Source organism: Carcharodon carcharias, chromosome 18 (genome assembly GCF_017639515.1).
Source record: "Carcharodon carcharias isolate sCarCar2 chromosome 18, sCarCar2.pri, whole genome shotgun sequence".
In the NCBI taxonomy this organism is placed as follows: Eukaryota; Metazoa; Chordata; class Chondrichthyes; order Lamniformes; family Lamnidae; genus Carcharodon; species Carcharodon carcharias.
Window position 1 is genome coordinate 22,751,865 of NC_054484.1, and position 21,334 is coordinate 22,773,198.

At 40.7% G+C, this 21,334-nt stretch overlaps 1 protein-coding gene across 2 annotated transcripts in view; it reads right to left on the bottom strand.

Moving 5' to 3' along the window:
* Nucleotides 1-2,973: 2,973 nt before the first annotated feature.
* kcnj6 (potassium inwardly rectifying channel subfamily J member 6) overlaps nt 2,974-21,334 on the bottom strand; it is a 44,868-nt gene continuing 26,507 nt past the window's right edge. Inside the window, exons 2-3 of one of the 2 annotated variants that reach the window (XM_041211385.1) lie at nt 3,058-3,311; nt 2,974-3,027 (exon numbers count right to left, since the gene is read on the bottom strand). In XM_041211385.1, coding sequence (XP_041067319.1) covers nt 2,974-3,027; nt 3,058-3,311 — 308 coding nt within the window. Of the gene's footprint in view, nt 3,312-21,334 lie in introns of both variants that reach the window. The other variant, XM_041211384.1, reaches the window with a different exon arrangement.

Consider the following 21,334-nt stretch of genomic DNA (forward strand, 5'->3'; position numbering starts at 1 on the left):
TTATCTGGTCATTATCACATTGCTGTTGTGGTAAATTGCCCCACGTCAATTAGCTGCCACATTTCCTACTTTGCAACACTTCAAAAGCACTTCATTGTCAGTGAAGTGCTTCAGGACGTCTTGAGCATCATTGGATAACAAAATTAAAAAGAACTAAGGTAAGAAAATATCCCCTTCATCTATAAACTGTTGCCGAATCTGTCTGATTAAAAGTACTAGAATGAAACTTGCTGAGTTATAAAAAGCAGTGGTTTGGCAGCAACTGGTTAAATCTGTTTTCAATCCTGGTGATATCGAAACTGTATTCTTTAAAACTATTAACTCTTGCAGGTTCTATACTGTCAAGTCACGTGCAGCATGCAGTTTCTCCCTGCATGTCAATGTAACATGAGAAAGAGGAGGAGGAGCAGGCCATAAGGCCCCTTGAACCTGCTCTGTCATTAAATAAGATCATGGTTGCTTTTTCACTTCAGCTCTGCTTTCCCAACCTATTTGCGTATCTTTTGATTTTCTTAATTACAACTACTCAGCTTTTGCCAAGCATAAAACGAGGCAGATGGAGGACAGGTGGTGGGATATGGAGGGAGGATTAAGGGAGTGGGGGGGGGAGGGGTTGATGCAAGCTACAAATAGGGTCGCCAACTGCAATTAAATCTATTCTCAGTTTTCATCAGATAACAGGGTGGATAGGGTGCAGCTGTTCCCCTTAGTTGAAGGGTCAGTCACAAGGGAGCATAAGTTCAAGTTGAGTGGCAGGAGGTTTAGGGGGGATGTGAGGAAAAACTTTTTTACCCAGAGGGTGGTGATGGTCTGGAATGCACTGCCTAGGAGGGTGATGTAGGCGGGTTGCCTCACATTCTTTAAAAAGTACCCGGATGAGCACTTGGCATGTCATAACATTCAAGGCTCTGGGCCAAGTGCTGGTAAATGGGATTAGGTAGGTAGGTCAGGTGTGTCTCACGTGTCGGTGCAGACTTGATGGGCCGAAGGGCCTCTTCTGCACTGTGATATTCTGTGATTCTGTGACTTGTCTCACGGTCCAGCCATTAGTCAGTCAACACATCCATCCTTGTGACGTACTGCCTTTCTCCGCCAACTGAAAAGCAAAACGACTCATCAGCCAATTGGATGATGCTTGACTGTCAGCCAAATAGCCTTCCCATTTTCACTACTTCTATACCTGGTAAAGAGAAATGTTCAAAGAAAATGGAAAAAAAAAATCCTTTTTAATATCCTGATGATATATCTCCAGGGTTGCACATAGCAGTGTCTTGGAGATTGATTGATCTTCAATGCCTGGAGACTTCAGGCCAATCCTGGAGAGTTGGCAACCCGACGACAAAATTGAAATCAAGGTTTGAGATTTGCTTTGATACTGAAAGTTATAGGAAACTTTGAAGCACCATAACCTGGCACCATCACATTGACAGAGAAGTAAGCAGGAGAACGTGAATTTCTACTTTAAGGAAAGAAGTTTTTGGTTGAGCGTATATTTTACAAACACTCTAGACAGCTCACTCTAAAACAGGACTGTGGTCCAAATCTTAGGCTAACATGGCAGCCCTGAATTCACTGAACTACGCAAAGTTATGTACAGGGCAGAATAAAAAAAGGCAACAATGCAATTTTTCAATGTAAAGGATGCTCCGCTTTTCCACTCCATTGCCCCTCTCATTGACACCGTCCCCTCATTCAAATGGATTGTTTTAGGTCACACCCTGTCAAACTGACGCTCAGTTTTAAAATGCTCAATTTCTATACAAATTACCTACATTCTCATAAAAGTTCAAAAATTCCCTAGATCATATTGTATATGATATAGGATTATGTTCTCGTTTTGTCATGACTTCTTTCAATTCTTAAATTAAAAAGAACACAAAATAAAATGCTGAACATACACAGGTTCTTCTCCTTCTGAAAAGGGTAAGAGTGGTTAATATTTTGGATGACAGCCTTGGTCAATGAGCCAGTTTTAATGAAGGGTCTCCTGGTGACTAGGTACAAGCCTGGTTTATTCTGGTCTTCTTTCCCAATTTCCAGTATTCAGGTTACATGCTGTCACATTCCTTGCTGTTTAGCGACATCGACATTGATGACTGATATCTGAATATGGCAAACACGGGCTTCAGGTCGTGATGTTTTTGCCATAATAAGAGTTTCACAGTCAAACAGACCAACCTGGGTCATTTGGGAGGGTGGACGTAAGACTGAAAAGCTGCTAATTAATGTGGTTTTCTTTGAATGGATGCTGGACTTTTCTTTTCAAAGAAAGTAACATTGGAAATTACAAAGGGTGACAGGTTTATAAAAGAAAGCCACTTGTAAACAACATCCAAAAATAGTTCTTGCGGTAGCTTCAGTGAAAATATAGCAAAGCCTCTTAAAATGTGCAACATCTTCCACCTGCCCAGCAACCTTCCTGAGATCTTATTTGAATCTAATAATGTTGCTGCCTGAACAGTCTGTTTATACATATATATAATATATATATTATATATATATTTCTTTTTTGAAACATAGAAAGGAATCATTTAGCTGCATTCACTCTACAGCAGAGCCTTAGAAATATATGTTTATAATCCTAGCTACTTGAAAGGCTGGATGCATTAAAAAGCTGACAGTTTGTTGTTCCAGCACTTTAAACAGTGAATTCTAAATAGCTTCTGAACACGTATACTCTATTGTGGCTGATAGACTTTTTAGTCGAGCTCTATACTGTACACAGATTTTGTGTCTATATTAAGAAAGTAAAAATTCCCTAGTAAACCAAACCCTGCCCTGTTAATTCAGGAAATGTCCCCCCTTCACCACCATTTCTTCCCCCATTTCCTTAATGTTTTTATTTTGTTCAAACATCTAATTCTTCAGTGTGTTGGGCAGGTGGATGCTTCACACCCTGATTTCCATCATCACTACACACACAAAAATGTGATATTCCTGTCTCTCTTGAGGCAAACAGACATTTCTTCCACCTCACACTTTGGATTCGTTCTCCAAATTTGTCACCTCCCCATTCTGCTCCGTTTGCTCTTCGTGGCTCTTGTCCTCAGCTTGCACCTCCTCCTCTTCCTCCTCTTCCTCCTCCTCGTTGAGTTTGGTGGAGACTGACCAGGTAAGGGGCAGCTCCACCTTGCTGATCATCTCTGCCATTTCTTTGGCGCTACAAGACGGGGTCTTTGTCTCATAGGTTTCATGAAAGTTGTTGTAATCGACTTCATAAAATCCCTCCTCCAATGACAGAACAGGCATGAAGCGGTAACCCCAGAGTATCTCAGTGGTAACGTATGAACTCCGTGCTTGGCATGTCATACCTATGTAAAAAGAAATGCACCCATGATGAATAAATACTTTTTTCTTTTGTGCTTACATACTAGATACAGAGCTCATATTGTTTCTATGGATTTATCTACTTTGACCCTTACATCTGTGAATAAACTATAAACTCCCCTTCTTCTGCTCTTTGACCAAGCTTTTGATTACCTGTTCTAATGCCTCCTTCTGTGATGCACTGACGCTTTTTGTCTGATTACATTTGAAGCACTTTGTGACATTTTACTTTGTTAAAAGTGATATATAAATGCAAATTGTTTTTGTTGAAGGCATGAATCTATTTAAATGGCTTCAAGTTGTCAACGAAAATAACAATCATACAGACTTTATATGATTGAGTTAAGCATGCATACACCAACATTTGAACAGCATAGCTTTATAGCCACTTTGGCCCGATTATGCGATCAGCTGCATAGAAATGGCACTGAACTCAAAGGAAGCTGCCCACAAATATCTAGTGATCTCATGTGGCAGGATTTCCTCTTTCCCAATATTAATTTGATCCTGGCACCAAATATTGGGGCTATCCAGCATCCAGCAAGAGCGATGTCATCAAGCAGGCTATGCAACCAATCACACTGAAGAGGTCTCACAAACAGCAAACCAGGAACTAAAATGCATTGATTATCATTCACTTTTTAATAAATTTTACAGAAAGTGAAATAAAGATTGGGACACATAAATGGAAATAAGGTAGAAACTGAAATATAAACTTTTAAAACAATTTTTTTGCATTAAAAACATATGGAGTTTTTATCATATTATAGAAAGCTAGTGTTCGACAAATATATAATTAGTTTTTTCAGGGCTAGAGAGGCTGTTCAGAAATGGTTATGACTTAGTATACCATTAAAAACCCAGTTATACCTCATTCAACAAAAAACTCGTTTGAGTGTTTTCTTTGCCATAATAGGAAGCATTAAAGGGGAATTTTACATCAGTTCAAGTGATGGGAACATAGGTGCAGGAGTAGGCCATTCAGCCCATTGAGCCTGCTCCACCATTCAATGCAATCATGGCTGATCATACACTTCAATGCCTTTTTCCCCACACGATCCCCATATCCCTTTACATCATTGGTGTTTAAAAACTGTCAATCTCTATTTTAAACATACTCATTGACTGAGCTTCCATAATCCTCTGGGGTAGAGAATTCCAAAGATTCACAGCCTTCTGAGTAAAAAAAAACACTCCTCATCTTGGTTCTAAGTGGTTTCCCCCTTATTTTGAAAATTGTGTCCCCTGGTTCTAGACTCCCCAACAAGGGAAAACATCTTGCCTGCATCCACCCTGTCAATCCCTTTAAGAATTTTGTAGGTTTCAATGAGATCACCTCTCATTCTTCGAAGCTCTAGAGAATACAGGCCCAGTTTCCCCAGTCTCTCTTCATAGGACAGTACCACCATCCTGGGAACAAGTCTGCACTCCCTGTCTGGCAACAATGTCCTTCCTAAGTTAAGGGGGCCAAAACTGCACACACTATTCCAGTTGCTGTCTAACCAAGGTCCTATACAATTGAAGCAAAGCTTCCCTACTCCTGTACTCAAATCCTCTTGCGATAAAGGCTAACATTCCATTGGTTTTCCTAATTCCTTGCTGGACCTGCATGTTGGCCTTAAGTGACTTTTTGATGAGGACACCCAGGGCCCTTTGTACATCTACACTTTTTCTAACCTCTTACCATTTAAGAAATACTCTGCACATCTGATCCTCCTACCAAAGTGGAGTACATCAGCACCACACCACGTGGAAGAACAGGAATCCACTGGCAGCAACTTCTGGATTTCTGTATCTAACCACACAAGTACGGAATCTGTAAACGCCAGAAGTTTCTGCCAGTTTCATGGTTGCACTGATGATAATTACTAATGGTTTTGTAATCATTGCAACTGCAAACTTTTTAAAAAAATTCATTCATAGGATGCGGGCATTGCTGGCTAGCCCAGCATTTATTGCCCATCCCTAATTGCCTTTGCTCAGAGGGCATTTAAGAGTTAACCACAAGGCTGTGGGTCTGGAGTCACGTTAGGCTAGACTAGGTAAGGATGGCAGATTTCCTTCTTGAAAGGACTTTAGCGAACCAAATGGATTTTTGACAACAATTAGCAGTGGTTTCATGGTCATCGTCAGACTTTTAATTCCAGATTTTTTTATTGGATTTAAATTTCATCATCCACCATGGTGGGGTTTGAACCCAATCCCCCAGAGCATTACCCTAGGTCTCTGGCATACTAGTCCAGTAACAATAACACTAAGCCACCACCTCCCTCCCATCTGGCTCCATATTTTGTAAGCATAGGAAACAGTCACGCTTAAGCAGCTTATGCCCTTCCTAATGTGGTGTGGAATATATCTAACCAAGTGTGGTTCAGGCAGAAGACCTTGGTTCAAGCCTTTATCAACACTATTTTTGAACTGACAGCAAGGAGTTTGTTGATTCTTTCTCCCAGCACCCTCTCACCCTCTGCTTCCATGAAGAAACCTCTTGGGTTAACTTTTTCACTGAATTTTCCCGTTCTCCCATTGTAACTTCAGCGGAAACTGCAGAAAAACAGTGTGAGCTGTTGTTTTTCTTTATTCATTCATGAGATATGGGTGTTGCTTGGCCAGCATTCATTGCCCATCTCTAATTGCGTTTGAGAAGGTGGTAGTGAGTTGCCATCTTGAACCGCTACAGTCCATGTGGTGTAGGTACACCCAAAGTGCAGTTAGGGAGGTTTTCACCCTTTTCCTGTGGTTTCTGCCAATCTTCTGCTGAGTTTATTCTATCCTTGGTTTGCACTGGTTCTAAGATATAAGCACACTTAATTATACATTACAGCAATAACATTATTACTTAAAAAGTATAACATGATTGTAGAACTATTCCATAATTTGACACCTCTTTATAATTTTACTTTATCATATTCAACCTTGAAGTGAATAGGTGATGATCTTGTAGACACCACATAGAAATTAGTTGGATCTTAAAACCTCCAGTGGTAGCTTCATGCAATTGAGATTAGGAACATGTTCAGTGGGAAACTGCCCAAGAAAATAGATGCAATTCAGTAAGATGCAGCATAAATGCAAAGACTCTTACGATGCCTTATGATCATTTTTAGAAGGATGGCTTTAGACATGAGTTGTTCTTACCAATTTATTGTTCTCAAACTTTTCACTACACTAGACAAAACAGATGAAATCTGTTAATCTGTTATGGCTGGCATGCTTGTATAAATATGTGAACATCTAGGCTCACACAGGCTGGTTCATCTAGGCATTGACTTCCTTAGCTTGCGAATATGGTTAACTACTTCCCCACAATGATGGAAGGAGGAAGGTCATCTCTCAGTAACATACTTAATGACTCCATTGTAATAATGGACAGTGAAATGTCATCCAAGTGTTTTAAGCATTTGTGTGTTAATATTGCCACCAACAATTTCTAGGCTATGACGTAGTTATTGGTTAAGTCTGAGAAAATATATTGTGGCGATGCTATGGCTTGATAGTCACACTGGTGAGTGTCATATCATGAATTCTCAATACCATGTTTCCCCTGGCTTATTTAATACTGCCTTGTAGTCTATAAATTACTGATGATAATAACTAGAAATTGCAGGCAAACAGCCCATGGTTCTTCACCCATTGGAATGCATGCTCATGGTATCCTCAATAAGAGCACCACTACTCACCTAGGATGTCAAATCAGAATCACCCTATTAAATAAGGAAATAGATACAAGACACTTATTGCTCTTTCCTTCTCTCCTCTCCTCAGTCAATCCCATGAATGCCTTATACATAGTTATTTACTAGAGAATGAATGTTATTTTTAAATGATTCACTAAGAAGATAATATGATTTCAGAAATAACAAACCTCTAACCATTTTGTTATGTATTCAGCATCAAACTGCACAAGAATTCATGTGGCAGATGTGAATAACAAAGATGGTATTGAACAGCAGCAGTGACAGCTATGTATTCAATTTATTATATAAGTGATGCAAGTATGATCATCCCAATGAGAGAAAATATTTCTTTAAGCACAGCTACATTTCCTTTGATGTGTGCTGCATTTTTAAGGATGCTCTTCCCTGACATGTCCTGTATCAGAGAGGGCAAGTGCCTGATTTGCTCCCGAGCCAGCCAGTGTCAGTGTCACTTTGAGCTGACAGCTAAGAGAATCTGGCTAGAAGATGATTGTATTTTGAAAATTTGCTCCACTGTTGAGTGGAGTGGGGTGGGGGGTTGTTGAGTGGGTGGGGGGTGTTGTTGAGGGGTTGGGGACGGTGGGGTGGGGGTGGGCAGAGCTGATACTTGCCTCTGCATTTCCCTGCAGCTCAGGAAGTGAGCAACCTGCGCTGTTCCACTGCAGAGACCTGACACGTCAATGTGCCATAATACTGCATCGCTGTTGTACTAAGAAGCTATCATTGATGTATGTAAATATAATCTACAATAATAGTCATTTTAAACGATGCTCAGTTGTAAATTTGACAGATTTAGTCTGTAGCAGAGAGCAAAGGAAATAGTTTCAGTCAGAATTTTTTCCTACAATTTTCTCCACTCCTATCTTAAAGTGGGCTGGTTTTTACTAGAGTGTGGTACTGTGGGCGGCACTGGAGTTGTAGTTCTTCATGTCTGAGGCTAGACATTGAGCATGAGTTGGTTATCAAACCACAATGTGATATCTTCATTTCATTCTCTGCCTTGAGGGATGTACTGTTGATATGTTTTCACACTTTAGTCAACACTTATGTGCCATGTGTAATGGGAACTATGTAATGATTGCATCATTTTCCCCTTCCTCTAACTATGTCTCTATCTTTCCAAACTGGGATGTATTTCAACCTGACAGACTAAATAAAACCAGGGACACAATGCATTGGAGAATTGGTGCAGAAAAATGATATTGTACCTCACAGTCACAGTAGGAACATTTACCCACTGTGCCATCCAGGAGAAGATGCTGTTTAAATAAAATATACCACTAATGGAAGCACTTTATACTCATAAAATTTTCCTAGAGCATATCATTCTCCTTTAAGATTTCATTGAAGGTGCTAGAAGTAAATTGTTGAACTTGCAGATGACGTTGAGCTATGGGGTAATGTAGGTGCTCTGGGGAGTGTAGTATTGTTCTAGACAGACTTTAACAACTATCTGGGTTAGTGACATTTAATATTAACATTTTTTAAATTCATTCACGGGATGTGGGCTTCGCTGGCTGGGCCAGCATTTATTGCTCATCCCTAGTTGTCCTTCAGAAGGTGGTGGTGAGCTACCTTCTTGAACCGCTGCAGCCCAAGTGGTGTAGGTACACCCACAATGCTGTTAGGAAGAGAGTTCCAGGATTTTGACCCAGCGTCAGTGAAGGAACGGCGATATATTTCCGAGTCAGGCTGGTGAGTGGCTTGGAGAGGAACTTCCAGGTGGTGGTGTTCCCATCCATCTGCTGCCTTTGTCCTTCTGGATGGTAGTGGTTGTGGGTTTGGAAGGTGTCGAAGGAGCTTATGAAAGGTAAAACTGTAAATCTGGTTGCAAATGAAGAATCTATTAATTAAAATACATCAATACAACAATCACCTGAATTTTTCTGTCGACAAGTTGGGGGCGGGGCCTGCTCACCGACGCAGGATGATGTCGGGAGGAACCTCCAATATCATCCCGCCCCATTTAAATATTCAGGAAGGCGGGCAGACGCGAAATCAGCTGTCTGCCCTCTGACCTGTCAATGGCCAATTGAGGCCATTGACAGGGTAATTAAAACAATTAAAGGCCCTGCCCGTCCAACCTTAAGGCTGGCAGGCAGGCCAGGAGCTCCAGTGGGCTTCTGAAAAAACATGAAACCTCATCCACCGGCGGGATGAAGTTTCATGTCCGTTTTTAAAAAGTATAATAAAGTTTCAATCATATTTGTTAACATGTCCCATCTCGTGTGACATTGTCACATGAGGGGGACATGTTAATAATATTTTGATTTTTCTATTTTTGATATTTAAAACACTGTCAACGGTCTCCCTGAGGCAGCACTTAGCCTCAGGGAGATGTGAGCTCTTCCGTGCGCATATGTGAAAGAGCGCACTCTCGCTTTTAATAATTTATAATTATTTTTTTAAATATATTTTTCTTTTCCCACCTATTTCCATTATTTTTAAATTTATTTCAATGCACTGTTTTATCTCTACTTTTTAGCCTATTTTGATCCCTTCCCCCACCCCACCCCCACTCGGGCTACCTGTCACTTGCTTGTCCTGCTTTCTACCCTTAATGTCATCATTAGCACATTCCTTAGCTAATATCACCACCCTTAACACCCCTTTGTCCTTTTGTCTATGACATCTTTGGCAATCTCTTCTTTGCCGCCACCTATCACTGGCCCTCTATCCAGCTCTACCTGTCCCACCCCCCTCAGCCAGCTTATATCTCACCTCATTTCTATATTTCTTAGTTCTGAAGAAGAGTCATACGGACTTGAAACATTAATTGTGTTCCTCTCCGCAGGTGCTGTCAGACCTGCTGAGTTTTTCCAGCTATTTTTGTTTTTGTTCCAGATTTCCAGCATCCACAGTATTTTGCTTTTATTTGCTGCATCCTTGGCTATGGGCCCACTATCCCTCTCCGAGAACACTGGAGCACCCCAGGCCGAGAAGATAGACATCTGTGTGCTGCTCCTTGGCTCCGAGAAAGGAACACCATCTAAAAATGAAATAGTGTGTGCAAAAGGGTGACAGTTGAATCCAATGCTTTAAGTATCTTCCCGAGGATGGTGAACTCTCATCTGAGGTTTGCACCATGTTCAATTAGTTCCATACAAAATGTATGCAAAGTTGACGAGGACCTTTTTCTTCCTGAAATCAGCTTGCTTTTACTTTACATGCAGCAGGGAGCCTGGATAATTGCTGTTATGAGCTAACTGATCTAATCTTCATTCTGTATTTGAACCTGTACATTTATGGGAGGGTAGCACTGAGCTCTGAAATAGGGTCACACTCATTTGGGTACATTTCCTGCAGCATAACCTCTGCCTCAAAAGGGCATTGGTGTCCACATGTCTCTGCTGTGCCACTATATGCAACGAGTCCACTTTTCCGCCACCACCACAACTTCCCCTTTAAGGGCCTGTCCTCACCATATTAAGCCTGACAGCGAAGTTTACTACTCGACAGCTCTTTGGGAAAGCACTTCACGTGCTTCGGGCTAGTTTGTAGCCTCTGAGTCAGAAGGATGTGAGTTCAGGTCCCACTCCAGAGAGTTTTAGCACAAAATCAAGGCTGATAGAATAGTGCAGTCCTGAGGGAGTTCTGTACTGTCGGAGGTGCTGTCTTTCAGGTGAGATGTTAAACCGAGGCCTCTTCTGCCCTCTCAGGTGGGCATAATAGAGTGCATGACACTATTTCAAAGAAGAAGAGGAAATTTACCTGCAGTGTTCTGGTTAATATTAATCCCTCAACTGACATCACAAAAGCATATTATCCGGTCATTATCGCATTGCAGTTTGTGGGAGTTTGCTATGTGTAAATTGACTGCTGCATATTCAACACTGTTTTACTTCAAAGGTACTTCTTCGGCTGTACATCATGAAGTGCACTATGTAGCTGCAATTCAATCTGTCAATTCAATCTGTCCCTGACTTTTCTCCATTATTCTGAAAATTGGTAATTAAATGTCAGAGGTTGCAACAGGTGTAGCCTGACTCAAACACTAAAGAGAAGCAAAAACAGAAACAGAAATACCTGGAAAAACTCAGGTCTGACAGCATTGGCGGAGGAGAGTACAGTTGACGTTTTGAGTCCTTATGACCCTTCAACAGAACTAAGTAAAAAAGAGAAGCCACTGGAGCTATATTTAGCTAAACCATACGTGCATTTTGCGGTTTGTATGGTATCTCACCAGTAAAGTTCTGGCTGGTGTGAGATGTGAAGTTGCTCACAATCACAAGGGCTTTTAATAACTCAAGACTTTTATTCTGTTTTTTTGACAGAATTCACCCTAGTTTTCCATAATCACTTTAGATATGCAGCCAGAAATGTGGAGGTACATTTTCCTTTCATGCAATTTTTGGGCTCCAAGCTTATACAACATTAATAATGCCAATGGGAAGCCATTTTGAGTGCTTGGCTTCATTTAACAAATGGCTGGTGAGTTGCCACCTTGGGTTGCCAACCCTCCAGAATTGCCCTGGAGAATCCAAGAATGGAAGGTTAATATCCTGCACCCTGCTGAGATTGAGCAAGAGAAAAACATTGGCCATGAGTTTCTGGCCTTGCCGAAAAGAAAGTATAAAACAGCTACTAAATTTCTAAATTTCGGTAAGGTAAACGTTAATGGAATTAGATAGCGACTGTCTACAATAAACAGACAGACCTGTAAATGGGTAGAACTACAGAAGGTCGGTGTGATGCATTTAATAAATAATTTAACATGACGCAGAACCAATTTACACGGGAGATTTGGAGGCCCAGCCAAAAGTCCATTGACATGCAGTGGGACCGAACGATCCCAGCGGCAGGAGACGTCCATTACTCTTAAACACTTGGATTTATCAGTTATAAAAATATTGGAGATGAGAAATAAGGTTGACTGAGCACGGTGATCGGAGATGGGAGGCTATATGGTGAAGCCTGCAGGAATACATCCGACCAGAGCTGGCAACTCTACTGCTTGCAGAAAACAATGGCCGCAGGTCAGTCAGGCAGCTTTGCATCACTGCTGACCTATGGATTTTGAAAATGGTAGGCTGTTTGTGGGGGTTTGGGTGGGGGGGGGGGGTGGTGAGGAGAGAGGACGGCAAAGACCAGAGGAGGGGAAGTGGAGGAGGAAAGCAGGGAGGAGGGGAAGGAGAGGAGGAATAATGAGGAGGGGAGGGGGAATGGGAAGTGGGGATGAGGGAGATGGGAAGGAGGAATTGGAGTGGTATGGGGGGAAGGGAGGAGTGAAAGGGGGATGGGGGGGGAATAGGAGGTAGGAGAGGGTAGGAAGATGGGAGAGGAGGGGAAGAGGGAGACCGAGAGGGGAAGAGGGAGAACGGAAGCTTGTTACGAGGAAGTAATGACTAAAGAATATAACACTGGAGTGGGAGTTCTGTACGGGCTCCCGATAGCAGCTGTTAAGTGATAGATTCCATAATTGCAGAAGGTTAGACAAGCATGAAGAAAAGGCAGAGCTGTTTGAATGAATGGGATTTCAACTTTATATTGATTGGAATAAGTAGACTAGCATATGTCAGAGAGGTAGTGAATTTCTTGAGATTGTCTTGGATAGTTTCAACAAGAATATGTCCTAGAGCTCTCAGTCCAAAGTTCTTGGGATGAAGGGATTGTGTTATGAGGAATAGTTGTTCAAGTTGGGCCTGTATTCATTGGAGTTTAGAGGAATGAGAGATGATCTTATTGAAACATAAGATTCTGAGGGTCTTGACAGGGTAGACGCTGAGAAGATGTTTTCCTTCATGGGAGAATCTAGAACTGGGGGAACAGTTCAGAATAAGGGGTTTCTCCCATTTAAGATCAAGATGAGGAGGAATTTATTTTCTCGGAATGTCGTTTACCTTTGGAACTCTCTACCACAAAGAATGGAGGAGGTTGGGTGACTCTTTATTTCAAAGGCTGAGTTAGAATGATTTTTGATGACAAGGGAGTCAAAGGTTATGGTGGGAAGTGGAGGACAGGAAAATGAAGTTAAGGACACAATCAGATCTGCCATGTTATTGAATGACGGAGTAGGCTTGAGAGGCTGGATGGCCTACTCCTCCTATTTCTTATGTTTTTGATTGCAAGTGGTGGTGTTCCCATGCATCTGCTGTCCTTGCTCTCCTAGGTGGTAGAGATTACCGGTTTGGAAGGTGCTGTAAAGGATTACGGTGATGTGAAAATAGACTTAAAAGATGAAAACGTTTCACCACATACTGTTTCTCTATGAGAAGTCAGAAAGAGGCCGGAATGTCACCTGATTAAATCTTTTTGAAGAGGTGACTAAAGACAAGGGAATGTCAATGGATGTTATATGGATTTCCAGAAGGAATTTGATAAAATTTCTCATAATAGACTGCTAGTTAAAGTTGAAGCTCATGTAATTGAAGGTAAAGTACTGACCTGGTTAGGAAATTGGTTGAATGGCAAGAAACAGAATAAGGATAATGGGGATTGGCAAGTGGAGTTCCATAAGGATCTGTGTTGGGGCCTCAACTATTCATGACTTAGATTATGTGATAGAGAGCCACATGTCCAAAATCGGTGATGACACAAAGATAGGCAGCATTGGAAGCAATGTAGAGGGAAGCAAAAACCCACAGAAATATTGATGGTCGCTTGGTGGCACAGAACTTGAGTATTGCTGAAAAAAGATACATCTAAGCTTTTCATCTTGGACTCAGCAGGACACTCACAAGAATACCAATATATGAGGGAAAACAACAATTTATACTGTATGTAAAGAGAGTGCTGATTGGTTGGCAAGTAGCTTTGCCATAGAAAATGCACCACTGATGGTGACTGACTGTTAACTGCCAAGCATTGTTTGAAATTTAAACCAGGCAGCTTGACCCTGATTGGTCAAGGCATTGCCCTAAGGAATGAGTCAGTGAATGTCTGTTACTTATTTTCTTTAGCTGAAACAGGTGACGTGTATGTACATGTTCTTTCTGTCTGCAAAAAAACAGACCCCTGTGTATTCGTATATGTAGCTTCCAGTACACACAAATGAGCCACATTGTGAGTCCAACTGACAATACTAAATTTGTTGTCAGTGTGATTCTTAGCACATTGAAGATTATTTAGCAAATGTTACCCAATGGTAACGCCACTTGCCAACCAGTCAGCACTTTCTTCACATACAGTATAAATTGTTGCTTTCCTTTTTATATTTATATTCTTGCGAGTGTCCTGATGAGTGTAAGCCAAAAGCTTCAACATGTTTCTTTTTCAGCAATACTCAAGATATTGATAGATTAAGTAAATAGGCAGAAATGTGGTAAATGGATTTCAATGTGGGCAAATGTGAGGTCATCTACTTTGGACCTAATAAAGGATATATCAGGATACTTTCTAAATGCTAAAAAGCTAGGAACAGTAAAGGTCCAAGGGGACCTGGGGATCCAGATGCACAGATCACTAAATTGTCATGAACAGGTACAGAAAATAATCAAGAAGGCTGATGCAAAGCTGGCCTTTATTCAGGACTAGAATACAAGGGGGGCAGAAGTCATGCTTCAGCTGTACAAAGTCCTGGTTAGATTGCACCTGGAGTATAGTGAGCAGCTCTGTGCACCACACATCAGGAAGGATATACTGGCCCTGGAGAGATGCAGCCCCAATTAAGCAGAATGATACCTCGACTCCAAGAGTTAAATTACCTGGGGTTATATTCCCTGGAAATTTGGGGCTGTATTCCCTGGAATTTAAAAGGTTAGGAGATGATTAGATCGAGCTTTTCAAGATATTAAGGAAACGGGGTAGAAAGACAGAAACTATTTCTGCTGGTTAGGAGTCGAGGATTAGTGGGCTAGATCTTTCAGGGGTGAAATCAGGAAATACTTCTATGGACAAAGGGTGGTAAGAACTTTTGGAGCTCTCTTCTGCAAAATGACAATTGACGCCAAATCAATTGTTAATTTAAGAACGAGCTTGATAGAGTTTTGGTAGCCAAACGTTATGAAGGGATTTGGAGCAAAGGTGGCTCTGTTGTTGGTAGCAGATCAATTTACCAACCTCTCTGAATGGCAGAACAGGCTTGAAGAGCTAAATGGCCCACTTATTTTTCTAGTGGAAGAGGAGGACAAGGCACATAGAGGTGAGGGGTGGGGGAGGGGAGAAACAGGAATGAGAGGGAGGAGGAGGAAGACGAAGGAGGAAAGAACATAACATAAAAAATAGGAGCAGGAGAAGACCATCTGACACATTGAACCTACTCCGCCGTTCAATATGATCATGACAGATCTTGGCCTTCAACTCCACTTTCCCACCCGCTTCCCATATCCCTGAGATACCAAAAATCTGTCTATTTCAACCTTAAATATATTCAGTGATAGCACATCCACAATCCTCCGGCCTAGAGAATTCCAAAACTCTCAACCTTTTAAGTAAAGAAATTTCTCCTTTCAGTCCTAAATGATTGGTCCCTTATCCTGAAATTGTGCTCCCTTGTTCCCCAGCCAGGAGAAACAATTGCTCAGTAAAGCAATTACTGTGTCAAGCCCCTTCATAATCTTGATTCTTTCAATGAGATCATCTCTCATTCTTCGAAACTTCAGAGAATATGGAGGTAATTTACTTAGCCACTCATCACAGGACATTCCTCTCATCCCAGGGACCAATCTAATGAACCTTCGCTGGACTGTCTCCAGTGTAGGTATATCTTTCCTTAAATATGGAGACCAAAATTGCACACAGTATTCAGGATGGGGTCTCATCAAGTCCTGTATAATTGTAGCAAACTTCTTTATTCTTGTACTCTAAAGGTCAACATGCCATTTGCTTTCTCAATTGCTTGCTGTACCTGCACGCTAACTTGTTAAAATTATTTCACAGAATGTGTATGGGGCTAGGTCAGCATTTACTGCCCATCCCTAATTGCCCTTGAGAAGGTGGTGGTGAGTTGTCTTCTTGAACCCCTGCATCCATATGGTGTAGTTACATCCACAGTGCTGTTAGGAAGGGAGTTCCAGGATTTTGACCCAGCGACAGTGAAGAAACAGCAATATATTTCCAAGTCAGGATGAAGTGTGTGGCTTGGAGGGGAACTTGCAGGTGGTGATGTCCCCATGCTTCTGTTGCCCTTTTCCTTTTAGTTAGAGGTTGTGGAATTGGAAGGTGCTGTTGAAGGAGCCTTGGTGAGTTGCTGCAGTGCATCCTGTAGATGGTACACACTGCTGCTACTGTGTGTTGGTGGTGTAGGGAGTGAATGTTGAATGTGGCGGATGGGCTACCAATCAAGCGGGCTGCTTTGTCCTGGATGGTGTTAAGCTTCTTGAGTGTTGTTGGAGCTGCACTCATTGAGGCAAGTGGAGAGTATTTCATCACACTCCAGACTTGTGTCTTGTAGATGGTGGACAGGCTTTGGGGAGGAAGTGAGCACTCGTTGCAGAATTCCAAGCCTGTGACCAGCTCCCACAGTATGTATATGGCTGGTCCAGTTAAGTTTCTGGTCAATGGTAACCCCAGGATGCTGATAGCGGGGGATTCAGAATGTCAAAGGGAGATGGCAAGACAATTTTGTTGGAGATAGTCATTGCCTGGCACCTGTGTGGTGTGAATATTGCTTGCCATTTATCGGTCCAAGCTGAATGTTGCCTATGGACGTGGAATGATTTGGATTCTGAGGAGCTGCAAATGGTGTTGAATATTGTGCAATCATCAGTGAACATCCCCACCTGATGAAGAAGCTGAAGATGGATGGGCCCAGGACACTACCCTGAGGAACTCCCACTGTCATGAAGCTATTAAGTATATAATATTATTGGAAAATATTTTTCTTTTAAATTAGAGGTTTAGTCTGTGGGTATGTCTTAATTGGATTAAAGCCAGCATGTCTTAGATGTGTATTAGTTTTGAAATGTAAGAGAGATAGTGTACTTGCATTTTTTGAATAGAGCATTCAAGAAGTGGGGTGAAAACTGATACCTAGCTAGCAGATACCAAGCAATATATTTACATTACTAATAAAATTGGTACTATGAAAAGCATTTTATTGTTAGAAGAGGCTAGTGATACAATGACAATTTACATTCAATGGACGGTGGTAGGTATAACTTCAGTGTTGTGTGCAGGGCAGAGGCAACGTGAGATCAACAGCAGCCGTAAGCCTCCAACTGTCTCCACAAGAACCAAAGTGAAAAGAACCTCATTTAAATTCGTAAGGTGAAAATGCTTTGCCTGGTGTTTGGTTAAGTCTATGGGTTGCTGTTGCCTTAATGGAGAGCAGTTTGGGAATTTGTTAAAAGGTATGATGGTAGTAATTTGTAGCCATGTGTATATATATTTTAACCTGTGTAAATTAATAAAATGTTTCATTTAGTTTAATGTAAAAAACCTCATGAACTGGTGGCCTGACCCCTGAATTTAGAGTTGCATCTCAAACATAACACTTAAAAATTATAGGTTATGTCAGTTGTTTAAAGTTTCCCCCTAGGATTTTTAAATAACTTAGCTGTACCAACTGCATCGGTCATCATAACTGAGTGTAAATGAGTTGGTTCCTGAAGCATACAGGCAGAAATTTAAGAATATGAGAAAACAGCCTGGGCAAACTTATATTAAGTTTGAAAGAGTAAAACAAAGTAATTTTAACCAGTGGATACGGGTATTAAAAAAAGGACAAACTATGCAGCTCTTAGGGAAGTAATTATTTTGGAAGAATTTAAAGATTCAAACCCTTCGTTAGTGAGAACTCATGTAGAGGAACAGAGGGTTGATTCTGTAAGACAAGCAGCAGAGATAGCTGATGATTATAAGTTCGTTCATAGACCTAAACCTTTTTCCTACCACCCTTTCAAATTGGAAAAGGATAAAGAGTGGGAAGGTGAAAGGAAGGCAGGTAGTCAGGGAAGAGAAGGAGTTGCTGGAAGGTCCCAGGGAGTTTTTTTTCTCAGAATAAAAAGGAAGGTGCTGAAGGTAGAAGTGACATTCAAAAATTGAGGTGTTTTCATTGTAATTAAGTGGGGCACACAAAGTCGGTGTGTTGGAGATTGCAGGAAAATGTGTAGGAATTGTTGGGGTGCAGAAAAACTCTGGAAGTAAAAATATTGTGGGTTCTGAGGTTCAGGCACAGGAGAAACCAGTGGTTTGTGTACAGGTGAAACAGGGGTTATCAGTGAAAGGTAAAGAAGTGGGAATGTGTTCACAGTTTACCCAAGAGAATTCTGGGGAGCAGGTTGCAGAGATGTTTAAAGATTTTTTATGTGAAGGGAAAGTCTTTCCATGTGTACAGAGTGGAGTAGGTAAAGATCTTAAAATTTTCAGAGACACAGGGGCTAGTCAATCCTTAACGTTGTGAGATAGTGATATTTGTTGCTCAAAATGAGTATTGCAGGAGAAAATACTAATAAGTGGGGTTCGTGGAGATGCCAAATCTATTCCATTATGGAAGATAAATTTAAAGAGCAAATTGAAGACAGGTGAAGATATAGTTGGAGTGGTGGAAAACTTGCCCATTGCAGGGATTCAGTTTATTCTGGGTAATATAGCTCGATCACAAATGTGGGCGATGCCTATGGTAGTTGAGCAGCCTGTAGAAGTGTTTTCAAGGGAGGTGTTACAGAAGGGAATTGTGATTGTGTTATAATGAGACCAAAGGCCCATAGGGAAGAACAAGATAAACAAACAGTTCAAAGGCAAGAAGAAGGTGTTGTAATCCAATTAGCTGATCAGGAGGAAGCAATGCAGCACAGTTCAGTTGAAGTGATTAACTCAGAGGTTAGTGGAGTTACAGAAAAATGACTTGCAATTAAAACAGTTATATCAAAAAGCTTATTCATAAACCAAAACAAAATGTATTCCGGTATGTTAGCTTTGGGAAGGTATTTTGATGAGAAAATGGCGGTCGGATCATGTCTCAGCAAATGAAAGCTGGAGGGAGGTGCATCAGATTGTTATCCCATTAGAGTATAGAATTGAGATTCTAAGGATTGTTCATGAAATTCCAATGGGGGGACATTTAGGAATTAGGAAAACACAGGAAAAGATATAGAGGGGTTTTTTTTTTGGCCAGGATTGCATAGGGATGTAGTCAAATTCTGTAGAACCTGTTATATAAGACAAATAGCAGGAAAACCACAAACAGTGATTAAGTCAGCGTCTTTAATCCCAATACCAGCATTTGAAGAACCTTTTACCAGGCTCATGATTGATTGTGTAGGAACCCTCCCTAAGACTAAAAGTGGAAATCAGTATTTATTGACAATAATGGATGTGTCTACCAGGTTTCCTGAAGCGATACCTTTAATAAATATTACAACTAAGAAGATTATGGAGGAGTTAATTAAATTTTTTACAAGATATGGTTTACCTAAAGAAATACAATCAGGTCAGGTGTCAAATTTCATTTCGCAGCTGTTTAAAGAAGTAATGAACAGTTTGGGGATAGAACAGTTTAAGTCAACAGCTTATCATCCGGAGTCACAAGGAGCTTTGGAAAGATGGCATCACACTTTAAAAACTATGATAAGAGCGTACTGTCAGTATGATGCACAGGATTAGGATACAAGAATTCCATTTTTGTTATTTGCAATTAGAGATGGTCCTAATGCATTGACTGGTTTTAGCCCTTTTGAACTAGTTTTTGGTCATGAGGTAAGGGTCCACTGAAGTTGATTCATGAGAAATTAGTGGGTCAAAATTCAGAAACTATTCTCCTGGATTAAGTATCAAATTTTAGGGAAAGATTGAACAGAGCATGTGAATTGGCTAGGGAACATTTAAAGATATCACAGCAAGTGATAAAAGTGAAAGCAGATAAGAAGGCTAAAATTTGCAGTTTTGTTTCTGGAAAGAAAGTACTAGTTTTGTTACCTGTACTAGGTGATTCATTAAATGCAAGATTTAGTGGGCCTTACAGGATTGAAAAGAAATTGAGTGAAGTAAATGACTTAATAAATACTCCAGATAGAAGAAAGAAGCAGAGGGTGTGTCATGTAAATATGCTTAAAAAGTACTTTGATAGGGAAGAAGAACAAAAAGGTGTTAGTGATGGTGGATGATGAGAAAGAGGTAGAAGTGTAGGACTCTGAAACTGATTTTCCTCCAATCAAATTGGATAATGAGAGGGTGCTTGAAAATTTAAATGTAATATTGAGTAACCTCCCAAGCAAATGTCAAAGTGATTTGGAAAAACTTTTGCAGTTACACAAACCTATTTGTGGAAATAAGTTGGGAAAGACACATTTAGCTTTACATGATGTATGTATGAGAATATCATCTTCACTAAGGCAACAACCTTATAGATTAAATTTTGAAAAGTTATCACAAGTACAAAAAAAATTGATTTCATGCTTCAAAATGATAGAACTGAGTCTAGTTGTTGTAACTGGAGTTCGTCTATTGTACTGGTACCGAAACCGGATGGTGCACAAAGTCTGTGTGGACTATCAAAAGGTGAATGTGGTGACAAAAGCGGATTCATATCCCATACCATGGATGGAGGATTGCATTGAGAAAGTGGGACAATCGAAATTTATCACAAAGATTGACTGGCTAAAAGGATATTGACAGGTACCATTGTTGGACAGCGCAAAGGAGATATGAGCTTTCGTAATGCCAAGTGGACTATATCAGATTAAAGTCATACCATTTGGTATGAAGAATGCATCAGCGACATTTCAAAGAATGACAAAGTAATTGTGGGTCTAAGCAATTGTGCAGTTTGTTTGATGATCTAATTATTTTCAGTTAGGCGTGGGAGGAGCATTTACAGCATCTGGAAGAATTACTTACTCGACTACAAGAAGCTAATTTGGTGATGAACTTAGCTAAAAGCAAATTTGCTAAAGCATAAGTTACGTATATAGGCCATATCATTGGACATCGTAAGGTGGCTCCTAGAGATGCAAAAGTCAAAGCTATTGTGGATTTCCCAATGCCTACAACAAACTGAGAAGTTTTGAGATTTCTGGGCATGAGTGGGTTTTACCAGAAATTTGTACCAAATTTTAGCCAAGTGGTTGCTCCACTGACTGAACTATTAAAAAAGAACAAGAAGTTTTGATGGACACTGGAGTGTCAGAAGTCATTCGATAGTTTGAATACTGTATTAACTATGACACCAGTGTTGGCAGTATCCAATTTTACCAAGCAATTCAAGTTGGCCATTGACACAAATGATATAGGCATTGAGGCTGTGCTGTTACAAGTTGATGTCACTGGAATTGAAAAACCGATAGGGTATTTTTCACAGAAGCTGAATGTATAACAGAGAAGATATTCAATAATTGAAAAAGAGACTTTGACTTTGGTGCTAGCATTGCAGCATTTTGAAATTTATGTTGCAAACAATTCCTCAGAAACCATAACCGTTTGAGGTTTTTGGA